Source organism: Parus major, chromosome 5, assembly GCF_001522545.3.
Source record: "Parus major isolate Abel chromosome 5, Parus_major1.1, whole genome shotgun sequence".
In the NCBI taxonomy this organism is placed as follows: domain Eukaryota; kingdom Metazoa; phylum Chordata; class Aves; order Passeriformes; family Paridae; genus Parus; species Parus major.
Window position 1 is genome coordinate 17,356,501 of NC_031774.1, and position 23,156 is coordinate 17,379,656.

Sequence of the window (23,156 nt, forward strand, 5' to 3'; positions counted from 1 at the left end):
AGCGCGGAGCTGCAGCCCCACGCGCCGCGGAGCCCGGGCACGGCGCGGCTGCCCTCTCCCGCGCCCCATCCTTCGCGCTGCCCGGTGTCTCCTCTGCTGCAGGCGGGCTCCGCCGCCCCCCCGTCACCCTCCAGGAGCAGGTGAGCCACTGACTAACGCACATTGTGCTCTCGGCGACTCCACTGTGCGTGTGACAGCGGCTAACCTGCTCCTCGGACATCACGGTGCGGCCGCCTCGCCTCCCCGGACCCGCGCCTCGAAGCCTCGACGCCCTCCTGCCCTCTCGGCCAGCCAGGTGAGGGGCTCCGGCGTGACAAGCAGTCGGCTCCCCCGTCCGTCGCCACTGTCCTGCCTCCAGCGGTTCCCCATCCTCGGCTCTGCGGACCCCTGCGCTGCCGGGAGTGCCCCGGGATCGGCCGCACTCGCACAGGGAGCGCGAAAAGATTGAACACTTCCTGCAGCGGGGCTCGGTGTGTCCGGCGGGAGCGGAGATGCAGGGAACGGGCCGTGTCGGCATGTGGGTGCGAATAATTGGTGGTAAAGTTGTTCAGGAGAGATGGCGTGTTCCCCTCTCTGTTCTCTTGCTCTTCTCCAAAGTAAATAAGTGCTAGCGGACTCGTACCAAGTTAGAGACGCATCATCCCGGCCGCTGACGTCTTGATACCCGGTCAGTGACTAACTGAACTGCTATTGCCAAGGGTGTGTTAATAGAAGAAACTCTGCCTAGTGTTGCCCTGGATGAGTCACATTTAAAGAGAGACTCTCGAGTCTGCTGAAGGAAAAGCAGGAACGAGCCTCACTTTCTTTTTTTGTTGCTGGTTTTTCTTTCCATCCCACCCCTCACCTTTGCTCACTGTTTACTACTTCTTGTGCCAGGGCTCTGTTGGCACTCCAGTCCTGGCTGAGCATTTGCAGAGCTGCCTTGGCCGATGTGCTGTGATGTCACGCAGGGGACTCTGACTTCATGGCCCCGAGGAACAGGAAGGCGAGCCAGGCAGGGACTTTTCCAGCCACCCAGGGTGGCTGTTGTTAAAAACGGAGGAAGTGACGAAGCAGATGGCTTCTCCTACAAAGTTATCTCTTGCGATTTTATGCTGGTGAAGAAGCTGGGTAGTTGAAAAGTATATTTTCTGAAGAGCAGCACAGCTTCATTGTCAGCTGAAGTTCCTAATAACCAGCTAGGATTCACCTCAGCTGCTGAGGTTTCCTGAAAGCGCTCAGGTATTCCCCCTACTCTTGGGGCTGCTCTCATGTAGCCCTGGGCTGTTATAAAGGCTTGATCTGAAGGAATTAGCAGTGCTCTGGTCAATAAGTAGTTAATTGCACAGAAGGCAGAGCAAGGTCCTCTGTTGGTAGTGTCTCTCTAAGAAGTTTTGCCTGTCCCTATCTCTCCTTCATGCTCTTTGTAATTTCTGCCTCTGGGTCCCAGAGGACCATCTGTTCCTCACAAGAAAACTCAGCCCCCTCTGTGCTCTGTTTTTCCGTAGTGCTCAAACACCCTGGGAAGATGGGAAAACCAACTGAATTTACCCAAGATGCTTTCATGTTTGTTCAGAAGCCGAATGGGCCTTTTTTTGGTGGGGGGGAGAGGGGGCAGGGCTCAGACAAGTTCACGGCTGTCTCAGCCCCGGATTGCTTTTTTCTTCCCTAGCTGCACCTAGAGCATCTTCCCACTGCTGGTCCCAAGCAGGCAGGAGCACAGTGTAGCCACATGGAGAGAGGGAAACCTGGTGCAAAATCCACCCATGTACGAGTGTGTCTGAGAGCTGAAACTAAAGGCCAGAGACCCCTGCCAATCCATTTTATTGGTGACCATGCAAGTAACAAACCTGTGTCTGAAAATGAAGGTGCTTTGTTTTTCTTTGAATAAACAGCCCAGCGTTTGGGACTGTGCTGGCTGATGACTTAACCCCGGGAGATGCCGCTGGCAGAAGCAGCTCTGCAGGTCGCCTGGCAAGACCTGTCCCAGTTCCCATGAGCAGCACTATGGTATGAATGCTTCTGACTTCCTGCTACCAATGGAACCATCCTGTTCAGCTCCAGTAAGCAAAAGGAAGGGGTTGAAGTGAAGTTTGTTTGGTTTTGCCTTTTTTGTGTGTGTCTCCAGTAAGTGGGGGGAGCCTACAGCTCAATTCCTGTTTTTAACATTCTTGTGGCATGATTCAAAACTAACCTGCTGCGCTGTCACCTGAAGTCTTCAATAAATGTGCAAAACCAGTGTTTGAGTGCTGATTACTGTGGTCCAGGGCAACAGACCAGGTGAAGAGGAAAGCTGTGCCTTCTCAGTGATGTGTCTGATTGCACTGCATTCCTGGTTCCTCCCATCTCTTCCTTTCCTCTGTGGCCAGTGAAGGTGGCTTGAAAAGGAGAGCAGAAGGGTGTGACATGGTTGTCCCTCAAGCAGAAAGCTCAGCATCATCCTTCCATCTGGGCCTAGAACCAGGGTGTTCCTGAGCGATGAGAAAATACACCAGGGCTGCAGTGCCCTTTGATTTCATGTATTTCAGTAGCTAATAAACAGATTTATAGGATGGTATGTAGCTTGGTTAGAAGAGTAGTCATGTACTTTCACTCAGAACTGTGAGATTTTTGGTGAGAGGCAGGGGAGTGCCTTACAGGAGGGGAAGATGCTGAATTTCAGGCCTGTTGAGCTGAAGGGACTCTTTGTGCTCCTCAAAGATTTTGTTCTCATTTCAGCTCTTCATGGAGGGAAGGGAACAGGCCTTACCCTTCAAGCATCACACTAAGCAGCGCCTGTTGTGTCCTGTCCATAACATGTCCCAGTGTCAGGTGAGCCTCACCAAAGGAGCAAGCTGCCCTATGAGGAATAGGAGTACATGAATTGTTTAAGAGGAAGTCAGTTAGTTAAATGCAAGCAGGGACTTATATAATACATCCTAAAAAAAAAAAAAAGAAAGATTTCTGCTGTCAGGAGGTTCCATTGGGAGAGAAACTTGCTCATCCATAAACAAGAAAATTTCCCAGCCTCCTCTAGTGCTTTATGTTTTGTTTTTTTTCCAGGGCAAGGTAGAATGCAGTCACTCTGCACTCTGAGATGGAGAAGGAAAAATCATCATAGGAGAGCAGAGAATGCTCCCTGCATGGACACACACCGGTTCAAACATCTCTTCTTCATCTACAGTGAACTATGCTAGTAGAATCTGTGCAGCCAGGAGCAAGCAGCAGAGCATCTGTACACCACTTGGGGAGCAAAACCAACAGGCATTTTCTCCTCCAGACATTCACACCTTTCCTTATGTAACTGGTGCTGAAGTGTGTGCTTTAAAAGCTGCTTGCCAAATCCAGGGGCTGGAAGGCAGCACAAACGCTTCTAGCACTCTAGCTGAAATTGAGGGGGAAAAAAATCCAAACCCAAACACCCAGGAACTTGCACAAATACATAACCGCAACTTGGGGATGGTTCAAGTGTCTGCAGCAGTGTTACCCTGAAGAAACTGCATTGGCCTAGGACAGTGCTGGCACCCAGACCACCATCTGATGAGGATGGTGAGGAGCTGACAGTCCAGGATAGAGGAGCAAGGAGCTGGGGGTTAGTTTTCTTATGCAATGTTAAAAAAAAAAACAAACCTAAAAAAAAAAATAAATCAGGTAGTGCAGCCAGGAAAAGGGTGCCAGGGAGGCTGGAGGTGGCTCAAATGCTCTTCTGAATGGTGCCTTGTGTTGACCGAACCTGCAGATTTATTAAAAAAAAAAATAAACAACAAAAATGTGGGGCTGCTCACCAGTGAAAAACAGGTATATCCTTTGCTTTGTGATTTTTGGTGACACTGGAGCTAGCCAGGAGAAACATCTGAGGAGAGAGAAGCTCTGAAGTCCATTCCCGCCCACTCCAGGGCAGGAAGAAGCTGCCCACGGCGCCTGAGGGACATGGGGACACGAGTCCCTGCACAGCCAGGCACAGCATCCTTGAGCCACCCTGCACGCTTGGATCCCTGCCTTGCCCGCGAGCCAGTTGTTCCCTCTCCAGTACGCGCCGTACGCAGGGCTTTTGGTTTGTTTTTTAAGGGAAAAAAACAATAATTTATTTGCTTTGTTTTAATCTCATAACAATGGGTAATGGTAATTTCCTTCTACCACTCCGTAGTGGCCTAGAAAAGGACAGCATCATCTCCACTGTAGCAAGAAGGCTTGTCCCAGGGCATAAAATTTTAATTAGGAACAATCACGCAGCCTTGAAATGGGAATTGCGAGCAGCAAAAAAGTCAAACCATCAATAAAATATTCAATGGCAGAAATGTATTATTGACACAGACTTTCGAGCAGATAAAAGCGGGAAGGCGGGGGAGCGGGTATTGAGCCTCGCTGCGTTAAATAACCGGCGGGGACCCGCACTCGCCCGGCCAGCGCAGGCCCCCCGAGCCGGCAGGAATATAGGTCACCCTAGGCTGGGGAGCTCCTGAGGTAACACATGAGTTTGATTACCACCTCTCCCTCACGTGCACCACAGCGGGGACAGAGGTGTTAATCAAAGTGATTTATTACCTCACGGAACACTGCTGGCTGAGGCAGCAGCTGGGTGATGGTTTGTAGGGCACAAAATGAAGAAAATCTGCAAAGAGCCACAGTCTTGGGCTGAAAGCAGTTAGCCCCTGGTCACGGTGCTCTCGCTAACCCCATGCCTGGTTATCAGACCTCAGTGGGGGACACAGTTGAGTTACTCTGTTTTCCACCCATGGAACAGTTCCAAACCCTGCATGCCAGCCAAGGGGCATCAGCTGAAGCGCCAAAATCTGCTGTCATACATAATATTTTAAATCCTTATTTTCCACACCCTCCCACACCTCCCTCCAGGAAAGACTGGTGCTGGTTTGGCCTGTTATGATTATGACTGAACCTGCAAAACCAATAAATAATATACAATTGTAACAGAGAGGGAAAAAATCCCCCACAGACATTCAAAGTACTTTTCTGCCCCCATTTGGAAGTACCTTAAGTGATGACCCTGTTCTCTTTATTCCTGTTTATTTTGCAGAAGGCAAAGCTACAAATGTAGCCCCAAAAATGAAAGATCCAGTTTCAAACCTGCAGAGGTCATTTTTTTGGAATATGCAGAGGGAGGACGTCCCATAGCACACTGAAATCCAGCAATATCCAAGGCAAGTAGGTTTTCTAAACCTGCTTTCCCTCCTTCCAAGCAGCACAGAAATGCTCTTTACAATGTCCATCACCCACTTCTTAGCAAGGCAGAATCTTTAAAAGCAAGAGTCCAAAGAACAAAAAGCACACAAAGCCCAAAAAGCAAACAAGCATGGGAGAAACTAAATGCAACTGCATGGAACAGACACATTTAAAACTAATTTTCCTTGAGATACATGATTTAAGGAGGAGGGTGAGGAGGAGCTTGAAAAACAACCCGCCCAAAAAATCCCAAATGCCCCAATTCAAAAAAAGCAACTTTAAAGCTGCGTCTCCCCACTGCAGCAGCTCTCCAGTCATAACCTAAGACACAGCAGTACCAGTGGATCTCCCAAACAAAGCAAACTTTAATCCTTTACTTATCAGCCTGCTGGGCTGGGGTGTCACCTTGAGAATCAGCTTTGAGAGGGGAAGATGTCCCCAGGGACCAGAGCCCAGCAGAAGCTCAGGGGAGATGGAGATGGACAGCAGGAGCTGACATTCCTGGCTGCTGTTATCCAGGTGCAGACAAAGGGGCTTGGAGGCAAATGGGAAATTTCCCCTTACCTGCTCCTGTCTGCAGCCGAGCACCACTCCCTTTGCCTCCTGTCCTAAAATGCTCCGAGCTGCTGCTGTGCATTATTAAAATGTTGCCATGTTTCATCTCAGAGATGGCCACATCTCACTGGAGACAAGCTGCATCCCCTGGTTGTAAAGCACTTCATAATTTAAAAAAAAAAAAAAAGAAAAAAAGAAAAAAAAGCAGAAAAGGGCACTGTGTGCCTAAGATTCAGTCGGTTATAAAATACTCACAGCTTTAATTCAGCAAATAGAAAGAGATGGCTTGGAAATGGAAGAGGCAGCTGCGGGGTGCGCAAACCGCTCGGATGTATCCATCAGGCACCAAAGCAGGCACCAGCAGGGACGGCTCACTCTGGCCACAACAGCACACTCACGCTCGCTTTGCTCAAATCCTTTCCCAAAGATTTATTGAAAATTGGATCTGCGGCGCACAGGATTTACATTCGCACAGGGGAAGCGGGGCTTTACAGTGAACCTTGTGCCCAAGTCACATTTTTCGCATACGACACGTTGAAAACAGGCTCGGGGATCTCCCAGACAAGCTCATCCCCTCCCCAAACCGCTTTGGTTTTGCAATTAAAATACAAGGTGATGCACCGGGACAGATGAACAAAATGGTAACTACTGGCCATCAAGTTAAAAATAAGAAAAATTAAAAATATCAGGGAAATGTCACCAAGAGTATTTTGGTCCTGTTCCCCACTCACACCACCACCGGGGAAGGGCTCATTCTGCAATTTTTTACTTTAAAAAGAAGTTGAAAGATAAAATGAATTTAAGAAAAACAAGCTCCCACTGTGTGCTTCCTTGACACATGGTCCGTGGCACCATGGACAGTGGGTTTCTTCTACAGGTTTCTTATAATATACATAAAAAAAGAGGGGCCAGAAATTTGTCTTAAAGCTGCTTTTGGGCCTCTTGTGCCACTGGCAAAGAGGCTGTTTGTCATGGCCCCATTTGCTGTGATGAGTAGATGTAAAATCTGTTAACTTGCTCCATCCAGGTGAACCTCCACGCAGGTCTCCACTGCAGCTTCGCTCCCCTAGTCAAAGGAACAAGGGCTTTTCCAAACACACGACTGATCTCTTGAAGAGGCTATGCAGAATGGATGCACTGCTGTTTTCTGTTCAATATAGAAACTGCATTAAAAAAAAATGGAAGGGAGTCGCTTTCATCCTCAGGGGAAGAGGGTTGCTTTGTGTCATCAGTCTCTAGTTTTTTTACTTTACAGTCTGTAAAAATATTCTGCCTGGCCATCCACATCCATTCACAATATAAAGCAGTAAAAAAAAAAATATAAAATATATATATATATAGTTTATTTATACAGTTACACTTTGATCCTCAATCAATTGATACAATACAATTGATCCTCCAGTGCCTGGGCCCTTCTACCTCCAGATGCTCTGCCTGGTTGATACAACTGCAAGACAAGAGAAGAAAAAACACCTGAGCAATCCCACTGTGGTGGATGAGCACTTGCAGGAAGGGGAGCGGAAAACAGGATGTACGTGAGCACAAAGCCTGGACTGGGAGATGGGAATGCGGTTGCCACAGTGTCCTGAAGGATGGGGGTGGGTGTATGGGGCTGTGGGGAGGATGGCAGTAGGGTTTTGCTGAGGAAAAAGTGGCATGGGTGGGAGTAGGATGCTAGGGTGGAGGCAGCATCACCACAGCAGGTAGGTGTCCCTACCACAGCTCTCTTTTGCTACACCCAAAACACAGATACAAGGTGACAAAAGAGTCAGGGGAGGTAGAAAGGGTTTTGGGATGAACTGGTCACTAGGATGGAGCAAAAGTAGCTCCTGTAAAAGACAGGAGACAAGTTCTCCCCATCCTAACTGAGAAACGTTTTAACCTTGGGGGATACAGAGTGGCAGGAGAGGGGATAAGCACCATCCTCCACAGCTCCTGGCAGGGCAGAGATCCGAGCTGCCAGCATGCGAGCCCCTGGCAGCAGCGCAGAGACTGCCGGAGTGTGAGCTTTGCGCTTCCTAATGGCATCTATAAATAGCTCCAGCTTCCCACCACCAGCACACGCTTGCTCTCTGCAGCCCATTTTGGGCAGCAAAAGCCTCTCCCCTCTCCCCACCCATCCTCTGCAGACCAGCTCATGCTCCCAAGGCCCCACTGGGACATACGCACCCTCGGGGTTCAGGCTGGACACCAGGGGCTCCGCCAGGGTTCTGGGATGGCCGAGGAGCTGCTTGGTGCTGACCTGGGGAGGTGAGTCGATACCAGCGGTGGGAGAAAAACCTACAGGATGGGGAAAAACATCAGCCTCAGGCAGGGCTTGAGCCTCCCATGCTCACTGGGCACGGCCGCTGCAGTGCCTCTGGGCAGTCACGTCACCCACTCTGGGTGCTCCGGAGGAGAAACAACCAGATCCCTTTCCATGAGAACCCCCTACTGCTGCCTCTCATGGCTGTGAGGATGCAGACAAGGCCCTGGGCACCACCCTTCCCTCGCCAAACACAGAAAGGTCATTTGTGGCCAGAGCATGGCCCCACCAGCCCACGGCCCCTGGGGACTGACGCTGGCCTTCAGCCACCTGCCTTTTGCTGCAGCGGTGATATGAGCAAGGCTGCTAAGGAAAGCTCCCTGCAGCCACCTCAGCCCCAAAAGCAGCAATGCAGGATCCGACTCCTGTGCGTGTCTACGAGCAGCCCCCAGGCTTCAATGGGGGAGGACGAAGGAGCCCCAGGGCTGACGAATCTCTGAAACCCCCTGGAGTGGCGAGTGACTGCCATGTCAGCACACAAACCCCCACCTGCCTAACCTCAGTGGCCAGGGGAGAGCTGGTCAGCTTTGGGGCTGACCCCTCGGAGAAGGAGGCAGGGAGCGGGCGGGGGTCCCGCGGAGCAGCCCCCGCGGCCGAGCCAGCGGCAGCGTGCTGACCTCCGTTTCTCCGGTAGGCTGGCAGCTCGCACGGGCTCGGCTCCGGCTGGGCGTCCTCCTCGGACCTGGCCTGCAGGACGGTCACCGTGGCCCCCGTCTGCTGAATAAACTGCTGCAAATTACACTGCCTCAGCTCCTTATTTAACTCCTCCAGCTCTTGGGTCTGGGCCTGCAAAACACACACCGAGGGGGGGGACAGGGTGAGCCGCATGTTCCCCCCGTGCCCCAAGCCAGCTGGCAATCATCCCCTGGGGCTGCACCCCGGCTGGGGCTCACCCTGCCGGTGCCAGCAGAGGGGACCTCAGGGGTACCGTGGCTCAGCCGCCCCTCTCTGAGGGCCTGCAGGAAGGGAGGTGCCCAGGCAACGGGGACGAAGAAGGCGTTGGTTTGGGAACAGTCCTGCTTTGCTGCATCTCCACAAGAGGGTGCGAGCAGCCATCAAACGGCGGCTGCCGCTGTGCTGGGAGATGCCAAACGCAAATGAGATGCTCAAGGAAAGATGCTGAAAGCACGGACAGCCTGGGGAAGGCCTGGCTGGATAAAAGCTTCCTCGTTTTGCGCCACTAAAGGGGACACGGTGGGTGGAAGGCGGGAATTACGCAGCCCCTTGGCCGCTGATGCTGGGAGGCTGCAACAGGCGATCTGGGGGGACATCACAGCTCATTCCCATTTCCATGTTCCATAGCCCCCCACCGTGAGCCCTGCATGGTCAAAAGACTTTGTGTACAGGCACCATGGGGACCTGTGCTATCCGCTTTGTGACTCCTTTATCCAAGACATCAACCCTTGTACCAATGCCACCAACCCCACCTGTAGACCACTTGCTCCAGCACCACTGCCTGTGCTGTAGCAGGGTGATCTTGTACTCTGGGTGCACCAGTTAGAAGAAGCATTAGCCCAGACATAGTTTGCGCAGAGAGCAATGGGTGTGGGACCCTGTGCCAGTGGGGCAAGAGTGGTGGTGTACCCCTGTCAGTGATCACTGCTGCTGAGAGCTGTGTACCCAGCCCCAAGTTCACTGGGCAGGTAGAGTAACCAACCCCACTCAACCCATTGGTCTAATGTGTCTGGAAAGCTGGTTCTACCCCCTCCTGAAGTTTTTACCACCCCTTGAGGTGGCTCAACCCAGTCCTATCTACCTGCAGGTTCTTTTCAGCTTCCTCCAGTGCCTTCTCCACGCTGGCCAGGTTGCTCTCCAGCTGGGTGCCTTGCTTGACTTTGGCCTCCAGGTCCCTTTTCATTTTGGTGGCCATGTCCTCCAGCTCTATGGGGCTGGGCATAGAGATCTCCTTCCCCCTCTTGGCCCTCTCGGCCATCTCCCATTGGATCTCCTCCTGCAGGGCTTCAGTCCGGACACTCAGCTCATAGATCCTCTGGGTGTACTCCTCCAGGCTGGCCCGCAGGCTCCTAACCCGCTCCTGCCGCTCCCGCTCACACTCCTTTTCCAGCCGGAGCTCACTCTGCCAAAACTCCTCCTCACCCAGCTCCGTCTCGTTCCTCCGCACCAGTTGCTCCAGATAGAGGATCTCATTCTCCTGGCCGGCAAGCCGGCTGCGCTCCCAGAGCCGTAGGTCCATTTCTAGGGTGTCTCCATGGACCTCCAAGGAATGCAGCTGCTCCTGCTGCTGCAGCACTCTCCTAAAAAGCTCCTCCTTGGAGGGCTGCACAACACCACCACCCTCTAAGTCTAGCCCATCCCGCGTTTGGTGCCTCCATCGGCCTACGGTGAACAGGTCGCTGGAGCCTGTAGGACCCAGGTTGAAGGTCATGGATTTTTTTGGCTCCCTGGAACGGGGTCCATCTATGCTGGTGAGCCTGGGCTTGATGGGCAAGCTGGCCCGGATGAACGTCCTCTCGGGAGCTTGGGGAGCGCCCTCCGAGGAGGGCCGCTCGGCCATGCTGGGGCCTGTCCGCCGCAGGATGAACTGCACATCGTTGGCATACTGCCCACACTTGGCCAGTGACTCCAAGGGACACTCCAGAGGTAGCAGCTGCCGCTCCTTCTCCCGCAGCTTCTGCACCAGCACATAGCGACCCGTCTGACCTGCCGGAGGAGGTGAGCACATCAGATTGGGAAAGCAGAGGCCAGCGGGGTGTGCTGCGGCTGCTGCCCCACAGGCAGTGCTGGTGCCATCTCCACCACCACAGAGCAAGACCTCCACCCACCCAAGGACTCCTCTTCCCAGGAAGAACCTGCAGATGGGGCATCCCCGCAGCAGATGGAGATGGCTCACCAATGGCCCGTGCCAGGGCGATGACCACTTCTTGGCAGGTGGTTTGCTCCGAGACTCCACACACGACCCTTTGGATCCCATCCACCCAGACCTTCAGCTCCATCCCCACGGCTGCCGGGCCTCAGGTGCTCTGGGTCATTGCAGGACAGGCTGCCTGTGGGGAAAAAGAAACCAGGTTTCCATCTCAAGCCACTAACAAGGAATACAGGACGCTTTAAAAGCAGTGTCATTAAATCATCATCCCACGGGGTAGATCCTAGACAAAGAAGTTGTTCGCTGCCACCCCATGCACAGATTGCACTTTTCCTGCTGTTATTAAACACTGATATTCATCTGCAAAGAAAATATTTATTTTTTTCCTCATGTCTGGACAGTGGGGTCCACATCTTCCTGTACTGGGAAATTATGGGGTTTGTGTGCCTGCGTGGCACCCAAAAGATGCCCAGGTTATTTCTGCTGTGAGGACAGACTTCTGATGGGTTTGCTGGACTTTCACTGCAATTTTTCTGAAAATTTGACAGAGTGGCACTGAGGGATTTTCTAAATAACATTGGAAAAGTCAGATGAACTGCAGGCTGCCCACTTTTGCAATGATATAGAGGGAAGGTGCAGATAACGCACATTTTAATCTTTTCATATTTACATCCATCTCAACTTGTCAGACAGGGATTAAGAAATTAAAATAAAGCCTCTTTCTGAACAAAAGCATGACCAAAGGTAGGGTTTGGGAGGGGTAGCCAGGCATAAACACCCATGACAAAATCCAGGCTCTGACCAACACCAGGGCCCAGCTCAACTCCCATCTGGTGGGTACTACTACCTTAAAACAACACTTGTTAGCCTGTCTCTTCAGGCAGCTCAACAACTGCAACCATCATACACACAAAAAAAAAAAATTAAGCACAAGCTGTAAAGAACTCAAATATTCAAACACTGTGCAAAGATGTATCTATTTTTCCTGCTATAAACACTGGTTTTGACAGTATTAATCTTGTCTGAAAGCCCTGGATAAAGCAACATACACAGAATTTTCAGGCCCTCCATCCAGGGGGTCATAGACTGCTTTCCCAGCCTCACCTGGCTGGTTGCAGCCCCTCCTTCTGCTCCAGCTATCCCAAGTTTGGAGCCAGGCTGTGAGAAGGCTTGACCTTAGGTTAAACTCCACTTCTTTGTTATATTTTGTTGCCTACTTGAGTAATCAAAGGGAGGCCTTGAAGGGTCCTGTCTCCACTGATGAGGAATTTTAATCATGGTGTGAGAAAGGCAAGGAGAAACCAGGGAAGACACAGCTTGGTGAGGACATTCTGCGCAGGTGCTGGGTCCTGTTGGTGCCACCTCCCTGCCCACCTCCAAAACATGGGCACAGAGCAGCCGTCACAAATACCTCAGCACTGAGCTCATGTTTGCCTTGGCTCAGCCACTGGGGAAAACTGTGGGGCCGAAGGACACCTTGGGCTCAGCCCACCTCCCTGTAAGCCCCAAACCACTAACATTTTCAAGATATTAAATTTAAAGTTGCATTTTGGCACTGCTCCCCAATCCTGTGTATTCAAGGCTTCAACTGTCCCCCGGCATGGAGCAAAGTCCAGGTGCCACTGCGGCACCACCCAACTCACCCTGAAACCACTGTAGTTCCCCACCCCCCAGCCTTCCCCTCAACAGCACCCTAACACCAAAACTGGAGTGCAACACATCCCACAGAGCACTCTCTGTCCCCCCTCTTTCCTGGCCAGGGACCAAGCTAATCTCAAATCCAGCTTCTTGTGGCATGACCCAGTAAGGGGGGGCCAGGAGCTTAAGAATAAACAAGAAAAATAACCCAGTTTGTCGAGTCACACCAAACAGTCTCACCTTGCCAGCAAAATCCAGCGTCTGCCGAGTGCTGTGGGAGCAGGATGGCTGCTGGCACACGGGTCCCAGGCACCTGTCCGGGTTCAAACCAGGCACCAACCTCCAGCCCCACCTCAGCCGGCCTTCCAGGCAATCATTTACCAGCAGCCCAGCGTGTGGCACTGCTGCCAAAAACTGGGAAAGGGGCAGCCAGCTTTGGTCCTCATGTGAGAGAAACCCCCAAAAAGAAGCCAGAGCTTAATTCCCACCACATTCTCCAGCACCCCAAAATCCAATGGATTTTATTGCTTCCACATATCCTTGCAAGTACAGGCGGTCCTTGCTGTAACCTCTGGGAGTTTTGGGTGCTGTCTGCAGCTTGTTGCCAGATGCAGGATGTTATCTGTCCCCTTGGAGAGGGCTGGGGGCTGCTCCCTTCTCTGCCTGCCCTCCCCCTGCCTTCTGTGGGAGGTCAGCTCCCACTCAAAACCAGCCTGGCCCTCTTCCCCCAAATCCCTGGCCTCACAAGGGAGCTGACAGGATGAAGGCTCATCCTTATCTGAGGGGACCTGCAATGCTCCCTGAACCCCTCGGTTCCTGCTTGGGAGGGACCTCACAGGCTGCACTCAGCATCTCATCCCCAATACTCCACCATCATAGCATCAGCCTAGTTAAGAAAAAAACAACAACAACAAAACAAACCACCATAAAACCCCATCAGGCAATAAACCTAAAACCATTCACCTTTGCTGTGCCCCACTCAGTGCTTTATTATCACTCAATACCACAGCTGGGGGTGTCTCATTGCTCCACTTGCAAACAGACCCCCATCTTAATGAGCTTCCCTGCCAACCCCCTGCATTAATAGTGTGTGCCTTCATTACACCGCCAGGTAGGAGAAATAATGGGCTTTTTTTGGGGGCAAGAATTACTTTTCTTGGGGAAGAGCCTTCTCAGCAGAAGGCGGGCTTCCAGCTGCCTCTATTTGTACTTGCCCCAGGAGGTTGCTTTGATCATGAACCAGAAGTGCAGGCAGCTGCCAGGCCCTGCCCCAGAAAAACACCAGGGAAGCCAGCAGGTGGCTGTGGGTGCCAGGACACATGATGGCTGCTCCCTAAGGCCACTCATTTTATTCTTACCCCTCCCCACTATGGATTTCTAAATAATTCTTATTGGAAGCAGATTAACAAAATGACTAATTTTCTGTTCCCATTCCCCATGTGATGGGTCCTAAAATTGAGGGTAGGGATGATTCATACCATGACTTCAACATATTTCCTAACTGAAAGTCAGAATTTCAAATGCTGACAAAAAAATAATTAAAATTAAAAATCTCAGATCTTGCAGCTTTAGGGTTCCTGATGCTGCTGTCTCCCAGCCTCCCTGAAAGTGTCAGGCTAAAGGAAGTGGAGATGAAGGAGTATTTCTGCACGTGCAGGAGGATGCACATCTTGCTCCTGTAAACTGCCATCCTGATGGCTGCTGTGATCTCCCCTGGACCTGAAATAATAGAAAATTGGCCAGTCACCCTCCTCAAAGAAGTGAGGACCACTCCTGATTTGTAGGGCCACCTGCTGTGTCCCCTATGGGGTCTCTCAGAAGCTGAGACAGCACCTTCCAGCCAAGGACTGCAAGCCCTTTGCAGGAGTCTTTCTATTATATTTTGCCACACACAGGAATAATAATTAGAAAAATAAAAAAATAAAGATCTGTTTCAGAAAAAAAACCACACATTTTTCACCCAATAGCAAGAACTGCTGCAACCCAAATACCAAAGCACCCCAAACATCTCTACCACAGCTCCTAAAAAGGACCATCTGGGACCAACATAAAGGTTTTGAGATGGGCAACCTGCCAGCACTGTCTCACCCATTTTTGCAGGTTCACTCACCTCCCTCACTATATCCACCCCCTGGTAGGGAGCTGGCTACAGGGCCAGGTGGCAGGAGAGCAGCACCACAGGGAAGACTTCCAAGAAAGCCTAATTAAAAGTGAAAGGAATCCAGAAGACCAGCCTTTCGTGTCAGGGTTTGGGCTGGGAGTAGGGTCATAACAACTCATGATTAATAAACTGCATTAGTTCTTGAGAGCAGGCTGTGGTGAGCCTTCCATCCATGAAGCACCAAGGTGTCCATAGGGACCAGCAGCTTTACATCCCTTTGGATGCAGTCCAAGAAAATGCTGGGGTACTCTCACAGTTGTTTTATTTTTACTTTGAACCTGACCCTCTGGCTCCTTCTCACCCAAAGCCAGGGGGATGCTCATCCCAGCTGTGCACAGACACACCAATAAAAAACCCCAACCCAAGACATGAGTAAGCAGCAAGTGGGGAGGGGAGGGGTGGCCCTGTGCTGCCATCCTCCGTGCTGGGGCACTGGCAGGCTGGCTGTGACTCACTGCCCTGGATCAACTGCTGCCATGACACCTCCAGCAGCTATTTAATACTTCCTCAAGTCTCTCCTTGCTCTGAGCACCAGGCCCAGCTCCTGCAACAAAGGGGAGAGATGGTATTTGCCCACCTGCTGAAACCTCTGGTGGGGAAGAAGCCTCCCTGTTACTCTGGTGACAACACAGACAAAATCCATAAATTACTGAAGCTTCCTGACAACACCTGCAGCTTGAAGGGGATGGGACATGGACCACGTTTCCCTCCAGACCATGAACTGTGTCCTCCTGCCTGGGGACCCTCTTTTGGAGTCACATCACCTGCCCTTGGCTGAGCTGTTAAATGGACTGAGCAGTTCTGCTGGGCTTTCCATGCCATGTCCATCCCAGGACAGAAGGCAGTGCCATGGTCAAGGTCCAATGCTGAGCACAGATCAGCTATGGCAAGGTTTGATGCCATGTCACAGTCCAGACTGGCAGTTCCCTTGCTGGGCAGAGATGACCATCCCCATCTCTGAACAAGCTGATCATGCAGCAGTCTGGCAACCACTCACAGTCACTGCCACCACAGCTGGGAGCACAAGGCAAAGCCCCAGCCACTCAGTGCACGAATGTTCCACCACTCCAGCTTGTCCTGTGGATGCTGGCCCCAGGATCCTGAAGGGACACATCCCCTTGCTTGTTGCAAGGCAGCCAAGAGGGTCACCTACCAAATACAGCAGTGTCCTGTCCCTCAGAGCAGGGGCCATCAGGGTCTGGGAAGCTTGCACAGAGCTCCAAACTGGAGCAGCAAATGGGTTACTTCAACCCAGCACAGAGTTGACACTTAAACAAGCTCAAGGGGTGACAAACAAGTCCTACCAGAGTGGTCACAGGCCAGAGAGGCAGCTCTTCATCCTTCCACCGTCACAGGGAGGGTGTGCAAGTACTTCTCAGCCCCCAGGCCAAAGGAAGCCACCAGCTCTTGCGCAAGGCAGCCACAAGCACCCAGGAGCAAGGAAGCAGCAGGCATGGGGCTTTAATTCACACCCAAGCAGCTTATTTAGGGGAGGCCATAATAGCATCATATCCTCAGCTCACCCATCACCCCCCACCCAGCTCCCTACTCTGACATGTTGAGCCTGACAGAAAGCCCTAAAAACTGGCAAATTACCAAAATCAGTAATTTAACCCAAAGGTGCACTTTTACCAGAGATGTATAGATGGACCCAAACCCAAACACCCCCAAGGGTCTGCCGCCTTTCAATAGCAAGCGGCTTCTGCTGGGGGCATCCTACAGTGCATAATGCACACTTGGCATCAGCAAAAGTTACATCCATGTTTCAAGGGCTTTTTGCACTAAAGGAGATCAAAGGAAAAGTATGTCTTGTGGCATTTGCATGCTCGAGAGCTAAAGCATAACTTGAGCAAGAAATCGCAGACTACCACCAATATCCTCCAGCAATCCAAGGGGGCACATGTCCCACACAAGGATCTTGCAGTCTTTTAGGAACTGCCCAAAGAGACAGATTTCTGGAGAGCCATAAGCATCACACCAGCAACCCCCCATTAAGAGAAAAATAGAGGCTTAGAGATTTTCTGCTCCACTTCCTCCCAAAAATTACAGACCCATGCTAACATGCCTGGGGAGGCTGGCCAACATTGAGCAGGGCAGGAAGAGTCAGGGACAAATCCTGCCCAGGGCTGCGACGCAGAACGGGGACGCTCCTCAGGGTGATGGCCTTTGGCAGGGATTTAGGGGAGGGAGGGTCACATCATGACTGGTGTCAAAGACACTCACTCCATGCCACCTCCACCTCCCAGGATTTCTGGTTTTTAATCCAAGCTTTTGAGTCTGCTACAGCATCAGACCCACACAGAAACAGAAGAAACAGAAACAGCACTGTGAAGAAGCTGGGAACCTTTTCTCCCTCTTAAACAAGATTAAGATTTGTGGCCATGGCAGGTCAGCATTGAGAGTCATATGAAAACATCAAGAATCACAGCCAGTGACATTTTAGGGATGATTACTAGTCAGTCCACCCCACAGATGAGCCACCAACCAAAAGCTCATTATAAATTAAAATCAGCAAAAACACCCCTCCACCTACTGCACACACTCACATTACAGCGTTTCAGCCTGGAAGCGGAAGGATCATCTTTCTCACCTTCACGCATCGTGTTTCTCCCTTGCAGCACTGATGGCTACTGTCCATGGCGGGGAGAGCTGGCAGGGCTGGCTAGGAAAGTCTGCCCTAAACACAAAGCTTTGCAAGGGAACCATTAGCAGCACCTGCTATTCCTGTAACCATTACCATCACCCCCAGTCCCACATGTGAAGAGTGACTTCATGAAAGCAGCTGGAAGTAAATCAGTAGTTTCTTCCCAGGGGGAGAGGCAAAATTAGCAACAGTGTGTAGATTAGAGGGGAAAGAGGAAAGGCTTTTGCACACCATGCTCTTTTTTTTCTTGTGCAGTTGAGTGCACCCTCATGCCACGCCCAGGATGGACCAGCTTTGCTCCCACTACAAGGACAAGATTAGGTCTAGGTATCTTGGGGATCTAGGCTGATCTAGATTGGGCTCATCATCTTTAGGGGATAACTCACAATCCAGCTCCTAAAAGGCAAGCTCTGAGGGGTATTTGCCAAAGCATCCACACAAACACAACCATGGCACTCATATGCCAGCAGGTCCAGAATCTCTGCTGGGTTCGTCTTCCACAGCAGTCAGTCATCAGCGAAAGCACGATGCAATTTGGGAACATTCCCCTGTTATTACACACAGTCCATTCCCCAAGTCAGAACACAGCTCGTATTTCTCACCACATGGAACACAGGTGGAATCTTGAGAGGCAAGAGCCCGCTCAAGCCTTGGAAATACTCCTCCCCAGCCAAAGAAGAGAACATCCATTGCCCCCTGCCTTCAAGGGTGAGACCAAAATGGGGAAAACCCAACCAATGAGGTCTCTCTCCCAATGCCTCCAGAAGAGCCAGAAAGGACACTCAAAGCAGCTTCCTTGAGATGTTTGCCCACTCCAGCCCAGAGGATGAGATAAGCCTTGGCCACTTATAATGCAATCAGAGACACTCTCCCTATCTCCTGTCAAATTAATCAAAAATTTCATCCCCATAGGATTGCAGGAAAATTCAGGCTCTGCAGCTGTCCTGCAAGTAGGACCAGGGACATAAAAAAGCCAAATGACCTACAAATGTTGTCCCTCCAACCTGCCTTCCAGCCTCCTTTAGAAATGCTGGTGTCAGCCATCAGCAATCCCCTTTCCATTCCAATTATCTTCCTATAGGAGAGGGTAATTAAGAAATTAGCAAATGGACAATCAGGGAAAAACATTCCAGATTTTATTCACAATTTCCAGAATAACTTTCAGTTTCCTAATCTGCTTCAGAAAGCAGACATGTGTCAAGGACACACTGCTAGGTGTCCAGAGAAGAGGATGCACAGATGAACATGCAGGTGCATGCTGTCATGGATATTCATTTATAACTTTGTAGGATTAAAAAGGATTTTAATGACCCTTTGCAGAGAGCTGAATAGGCTCCTTTCTCTCACATGCTCAGACACAAAGACAAATAAACAAGAGACTCAGAATGAATCCTGGCTGAAACCTTTGATAAGACCCTTGGGTATTTTAGAAGTCTCTGTTTTCACACTACCTAGCACATGACTAATTAGGTGGAGGTGCTATCACTGCCTGAACCCACTCAGAGAAAATAAGCTCCTTAAAGCAGTAAAATCACATTGTATCTCTGGAGAAGCAAGTGCATCTGGGACATACATCCTGGGGTGCAAATTACAGTCCTACAGGTGATGGAAATCATGGCTGCATCACCAAACTGCCTTGCTGGACTTTTGGCTGAAGGAGTTTTAATGCCAGCAAAGGGCTCCATCTCCTGTCCCATACATAGGTCCAGCATTTCATGATACCTGAAGGACCAAAATGGGACAAGAACGTGTGCTGGGGACTGGCCAGCACTCCTGCCTGCACAGAGTGGGAGGCTGAATAAAAACACACTGTTCCTTCTGAAGCATTTAGGTGCTTAATCCTCATGCAGCTAATGCTCACATAGGGCTGCTTTGGGGAAATAGGTACTTCTGAACTTCCTAGCCCAACCTCTTTATACTCCCAGCAGGTCATTCAAAAGCCAAGTTAATTCAATGAGAACAATACCAAATCCAATGTCTCAGCCTAGGCAATCCTCAAACTGCATTGAGGCACTCCAAAAAGTACTTGAGAAGAAGTTTTGGGGGACAGCTGGTCCTCAGCATGCATCATCTCAGAGACTCAAAGCCATGTTTCTAGCACCTCCACTCCTGGTCCCAATGACGCTTCCCTTCCAGAGTGGGAGAGCAAATGTCCTTTTCCAACATATGATGCTGAGTTTGCAAGATTTTTAAAGGACTAGAAAGAGCAATAGAAAAGATCTTTAAAAGACTGACAAAAACATTCAAACTTCAGGAATCCTTTATGGACAAACACCTATGCAGACACAGCTTTTTTTCCCCACTGATGGTGGACAAGCTGGAATACCTTGGATCATGTATGATGTGGTACAACCTTGTGCCCAGGCTGGGTTAGCCCTGGGAAAGCCCTGCAGAGCCACTCCTTTGGGATGGGACCCCAAGAACTCAACAAGCTGGCCTGAGAAAGTCCTGTCCCAGAGGAATTAGGGCAGGGAGAAGAGGAAGGAGAGATGACCTCAGAGCAAGCCTGGGAAACACCTAAGTTTCTACAGTCACAAACCATCAAGCAAAGACCTGGGCATACTGGTCAAGAGCCTGGGAGACCATGAGCTGCTTTCTGACAATTAAGCTGTTCCTCAGAGGAGAGTGTGTGTGTTGTAGGAACCAGCCAGCACCGATCACAACATGCAGAGAGGTCCACCCAACATTCCCAGGTATGTCTGGCTCTTCACAGAAAGGAGTGCTGACACCTCCAAGCATTGCCTGAACTTGGAAAAGAAAATAACAATCGGCAAGTGAAAACAGCAACCACAGAGCTTCCAAAAAAAACAACGCAACCCATCTTTATTCTTATCTAGAGATGCCTATGGTGTTTATCCAACCTGCTGCACACCACCAGCTGCCTCAGGCAAGCGTCCAGAGGCAGAGACCAGCTCCAGGCTGCACACTCACACTTCCTGGGGAAAGCAGTGTTCACAGCAGGAATCATTAAACCAGCAAGAACCCCACAAGTGCTCTCCCTGTCAGACAGCTTCACAACACCATCTGGGTGCCAATGGTTTACCCAGGCTGGCAGGAATAACAGGGAGCAAAGGGGAGGCTGCCACTCACTGGGCTTCTCTGCCAACACAGCTCCTGCAGGATGCTCTAGGTGCCTCCAAAGTCTCCACTGTGCTCTGGAGCGCAATGATAGGTCTAGCACCACGGAGGACACCTATAGGAGGCTCTGAACCTCAGAGGGCTGCTGAGATCACTGTGACATTTCACTGGCATGCAGGAGGCACCTGAGGGGACACAGGAAGGGTTAAGCATGAGGCCCCAGAGATAAAGAGCTCCAGCAGGTTCTGTGTGCTGTAGCAGGGTTAGGAATTATCAGCAAAAGAAACCTTCATGGCTCAGTTGTCCTGAAGTTTCCACCTATGTGTTTGGTTAAGAAGTGTTTCAGGTTATTTCCCCCCGTGCCCTCCCCTTTTCTTTTTCAAGCAACAAGTTATTCTAGATGACTAGCCTGGGGCAGCTGGAAGCACCCCAAACCCTCAAGAAAGTGCTGACTCCAGCCCACAAAAAGCCAGATAATCAGCTGCTTTTAGGAGCTCCTAAAAGCATCTGAAAAAATGGAAGGACATAAAAATGTTAGCAATCCTTTACAACAACAGAATTTTGATAAAAAAACTTCAGTGGAGCCACGCTTAAGCTTTAATTTGAATACACAGGTTTACAAGGGCGTAGACAAGTTGGGACAGATGGAAGAACATCCTTTAAAAAGATGCTCTTGAAAATAATGTATACACATAGAGCTGACACTTGAAAGTGTCCCTCATGCATTTATTTAAACTTGGACACAGAGCAACCCATTGTCAAACAGCACCTGGATTTCTCCCTAGATCGCCACAGCACCCAACCTTGCATGACACCAGAAAATACTCTGCTCTGAAGCCTTGGCACACATATCACTGCTTCCCAGCCAGGAAGGATTAACTCTTTGTCTGGATCCCAAAGCATTCCCTCCCCAGCACATGGAAAAACAACAGAACATGGGCGTAGGTCAATTCTGAGCCACCACTAGAGGTTTTTCCTATAGAAGATGACATGAAGAAGATAGGACAGAGCAATGCTGAAAAACATGGAAGGGATGAACCAGTGTGGTCCTCACAGATGCACTCCAGCAATATTTCCCTGCAGCACATGGCAACAGTGAGGGCAGCCACAGGATACATCTCCACTATGGAGCTGGACAACACACACATTGCCAGATAATTGCACAGGTCTGCCTCTTTAAGACCTGGGTAAAACTAATTTCCATGTCCCTCTCACACTCATTTGCAAAGAGTTTTATATTTTAGAGCAACAGGCATGCCCTTGCTAGGAAAGGGTGCAGGATCCTGGGAACTGCAGCGATCACTGCTGTGAGTGCTGGGCATCCACAGGTGCTGCAAGCAGCAATCCCTGGCCTCCCAGCTTTGTACAGCATGGTGGAAGAAAGGCTTCAGGAAGATGCGTGCACTTGTGGCAGCTTCTGGATTTCCATGCCATTTCTTTCAAGAGGGCATGAGGAAGCCAACAGAGATATGGCGAGAGGGAGTCCAGGCGCCGAGCTCAGGCTCCCCCAGCAGATAACCGGGATGTAGGAGGATTCCTGGCATTCCAACGGCACCAACAGAAGGTAAAGAACATCCCCCCTTCCCCACAGCCCCTTCCTGAGAAGGCACCACCGGCACTGCCTGATAAGGAAAAACAAGCAGCGTTCGGAAAACGCTTCCCACTCCTACCCACTGCAGATACAGCATGTGCTCACGGTTTGCTCTCTTCTCCATAAGAAGAGCTGCAATTCCTTCCTCATGAGGAGTGCAGCTCCCCACAGAGCTGCCCCTCGAGGTGAGCCGACAGGTGTGTGTGTGTGTGCAGCTCCGCTGCCCCATTCCGGCAGGCGCCAGGGCTCCACCATTTGACAGCGGAGCTCTGGCATTCGTGCTCCCACACGCTGCCGGGGCCCGGTGCCCGCCTGGCAAGTCCCGGCAGAGCACGGGCCCGGGCCCGGGAGCGCGGAGGTAGCACCGGCATCCCGGGGAGCTGCCCTGGATCACGGCCAGGAGCGGCCAAAGCGCCCGTCTCGCCTCTTCCGACCATTTCTCCTCACTCGTTTCCGCCTAATTTCTCCTGAAATCAGCCAGCCCAAGGGGAATGCCATGGGCTGTGCCTGAGGCAGCCACTCGCAGTGAGAGGTGCACGGCTGTGACCCTTTCTTCTGCACAATACCCTTGAGCCCACGTTTGGGTTTTCGACCTGCAATTACAAAGCGCTGTTGCAGGGCAGGGAAAAAAAACCAAAACAGGCGAGGAGTTTGGTGTCCCGTCCCCCTGCTCCTCCTCCTCGCAGCAGGCCACAAGTGGAGTTACGAAACAACCTGCCAACCTGCCGGCAGAGTTCACGGAAGGCATCAGAAGTATGCGGCTGGAGCCTGGCTCTTATCGAGGAATTTAACCCCTCTCCTCGGGGAGACGGAGACGTCGCTGAAGGCAGAAAGGACGGGCGGTTTTGCCCCACGGGTGCGAGGGGAGGAGGCTCCCGGCACGGGCGGCTGAGACCCCCCACGCCACCTCGGCTCCTCCTCTGGGGGCTCTGGACAGCGTTTGCCGCTCCGGTGGGGCCGCGGTGCTGCTGCTGCTGCCGGCGGGGCCTGGGTGCACCGTGCTGCTGGCCGCAGCTGCTGGGAGTGCCTCGGGCAGGGGGGAGGCAAAGCCACCCGGTGCTCCACCGACCGGGACACGACCGGGGCGGCACAGGTGGCGGCGGGGCTCGGGGTCTCGCCAGTGCCGAACGCCGCTCCCGGCGACCCCAGCCCGGGCTCTCCTTACGGGACCCGGGGTTACTGCTGCGCCCTGCCCCAAGGCGGCTGCTCGCCGCCCCTGCC

The 23,156-nt window shown here is 51.4% G+C and overlaps 1 protein-coding gene and 1 long non-coding RNA gene across 7 annotated transcripts in view; one reads left to right on the top strand and one right to left on the bottom strand.

Moving 5' to 3' along the window:
- The first annotated feature begins 88 nt into the window (after positions 1-88).
- LOC107205291 lies at positions 89-4,001 on the top strand. 2 transcript variants are annotated; one of them, XR_001521909.3, is made up of 3 exons: positions 89-2,042; positions 2,698-2,790; positions 3,022-4,001. It is a non-coding gene; the product is annotated as an uncharacterized LOC107205291 (long non-coding RNA). The 2 variants fall into 2 exon arrangements; XR_002001804.2 differs by lacking the exon at positions 2,698-2,790.
- A 2,102-nt stretch (positions 4,002-6,103) lies between these two features.
- Positions 6,104-23,156, bottom strand: part of LOC107206259 (ras association domain-containing protein 8-like) — a 34,024-nt gene continuing 16,971 nt past the window's right edge. For 2 of the 5 annotated variants that reach the window (XM_015631955.3, XM_015631953.3), the window contains exons 2-5: positions 10,851-11,004; positions 9,756-10,660; positions 8,617-8,785; positions 7,149-7,974 (exon numbers count right to left, since the gene is read on the bottom strand). In XM_015631955.3, the coding sequence (XP_015487441.1) occupies positions 7,556-7,974; positions 8,617-8,785; positions 9,756-10,660; positions 10,851-10,953 (1,596 nt within the window). In that variant the 5' untranslated portion in view covers positions 10,954-11,004 and the 3' untranslated portion in view covers positions 7,149-7,555. The other 3 variants (XM_015631956.2, XM_015631954.3, XM_015631957.2) reach the window with 3 other exon arrangements.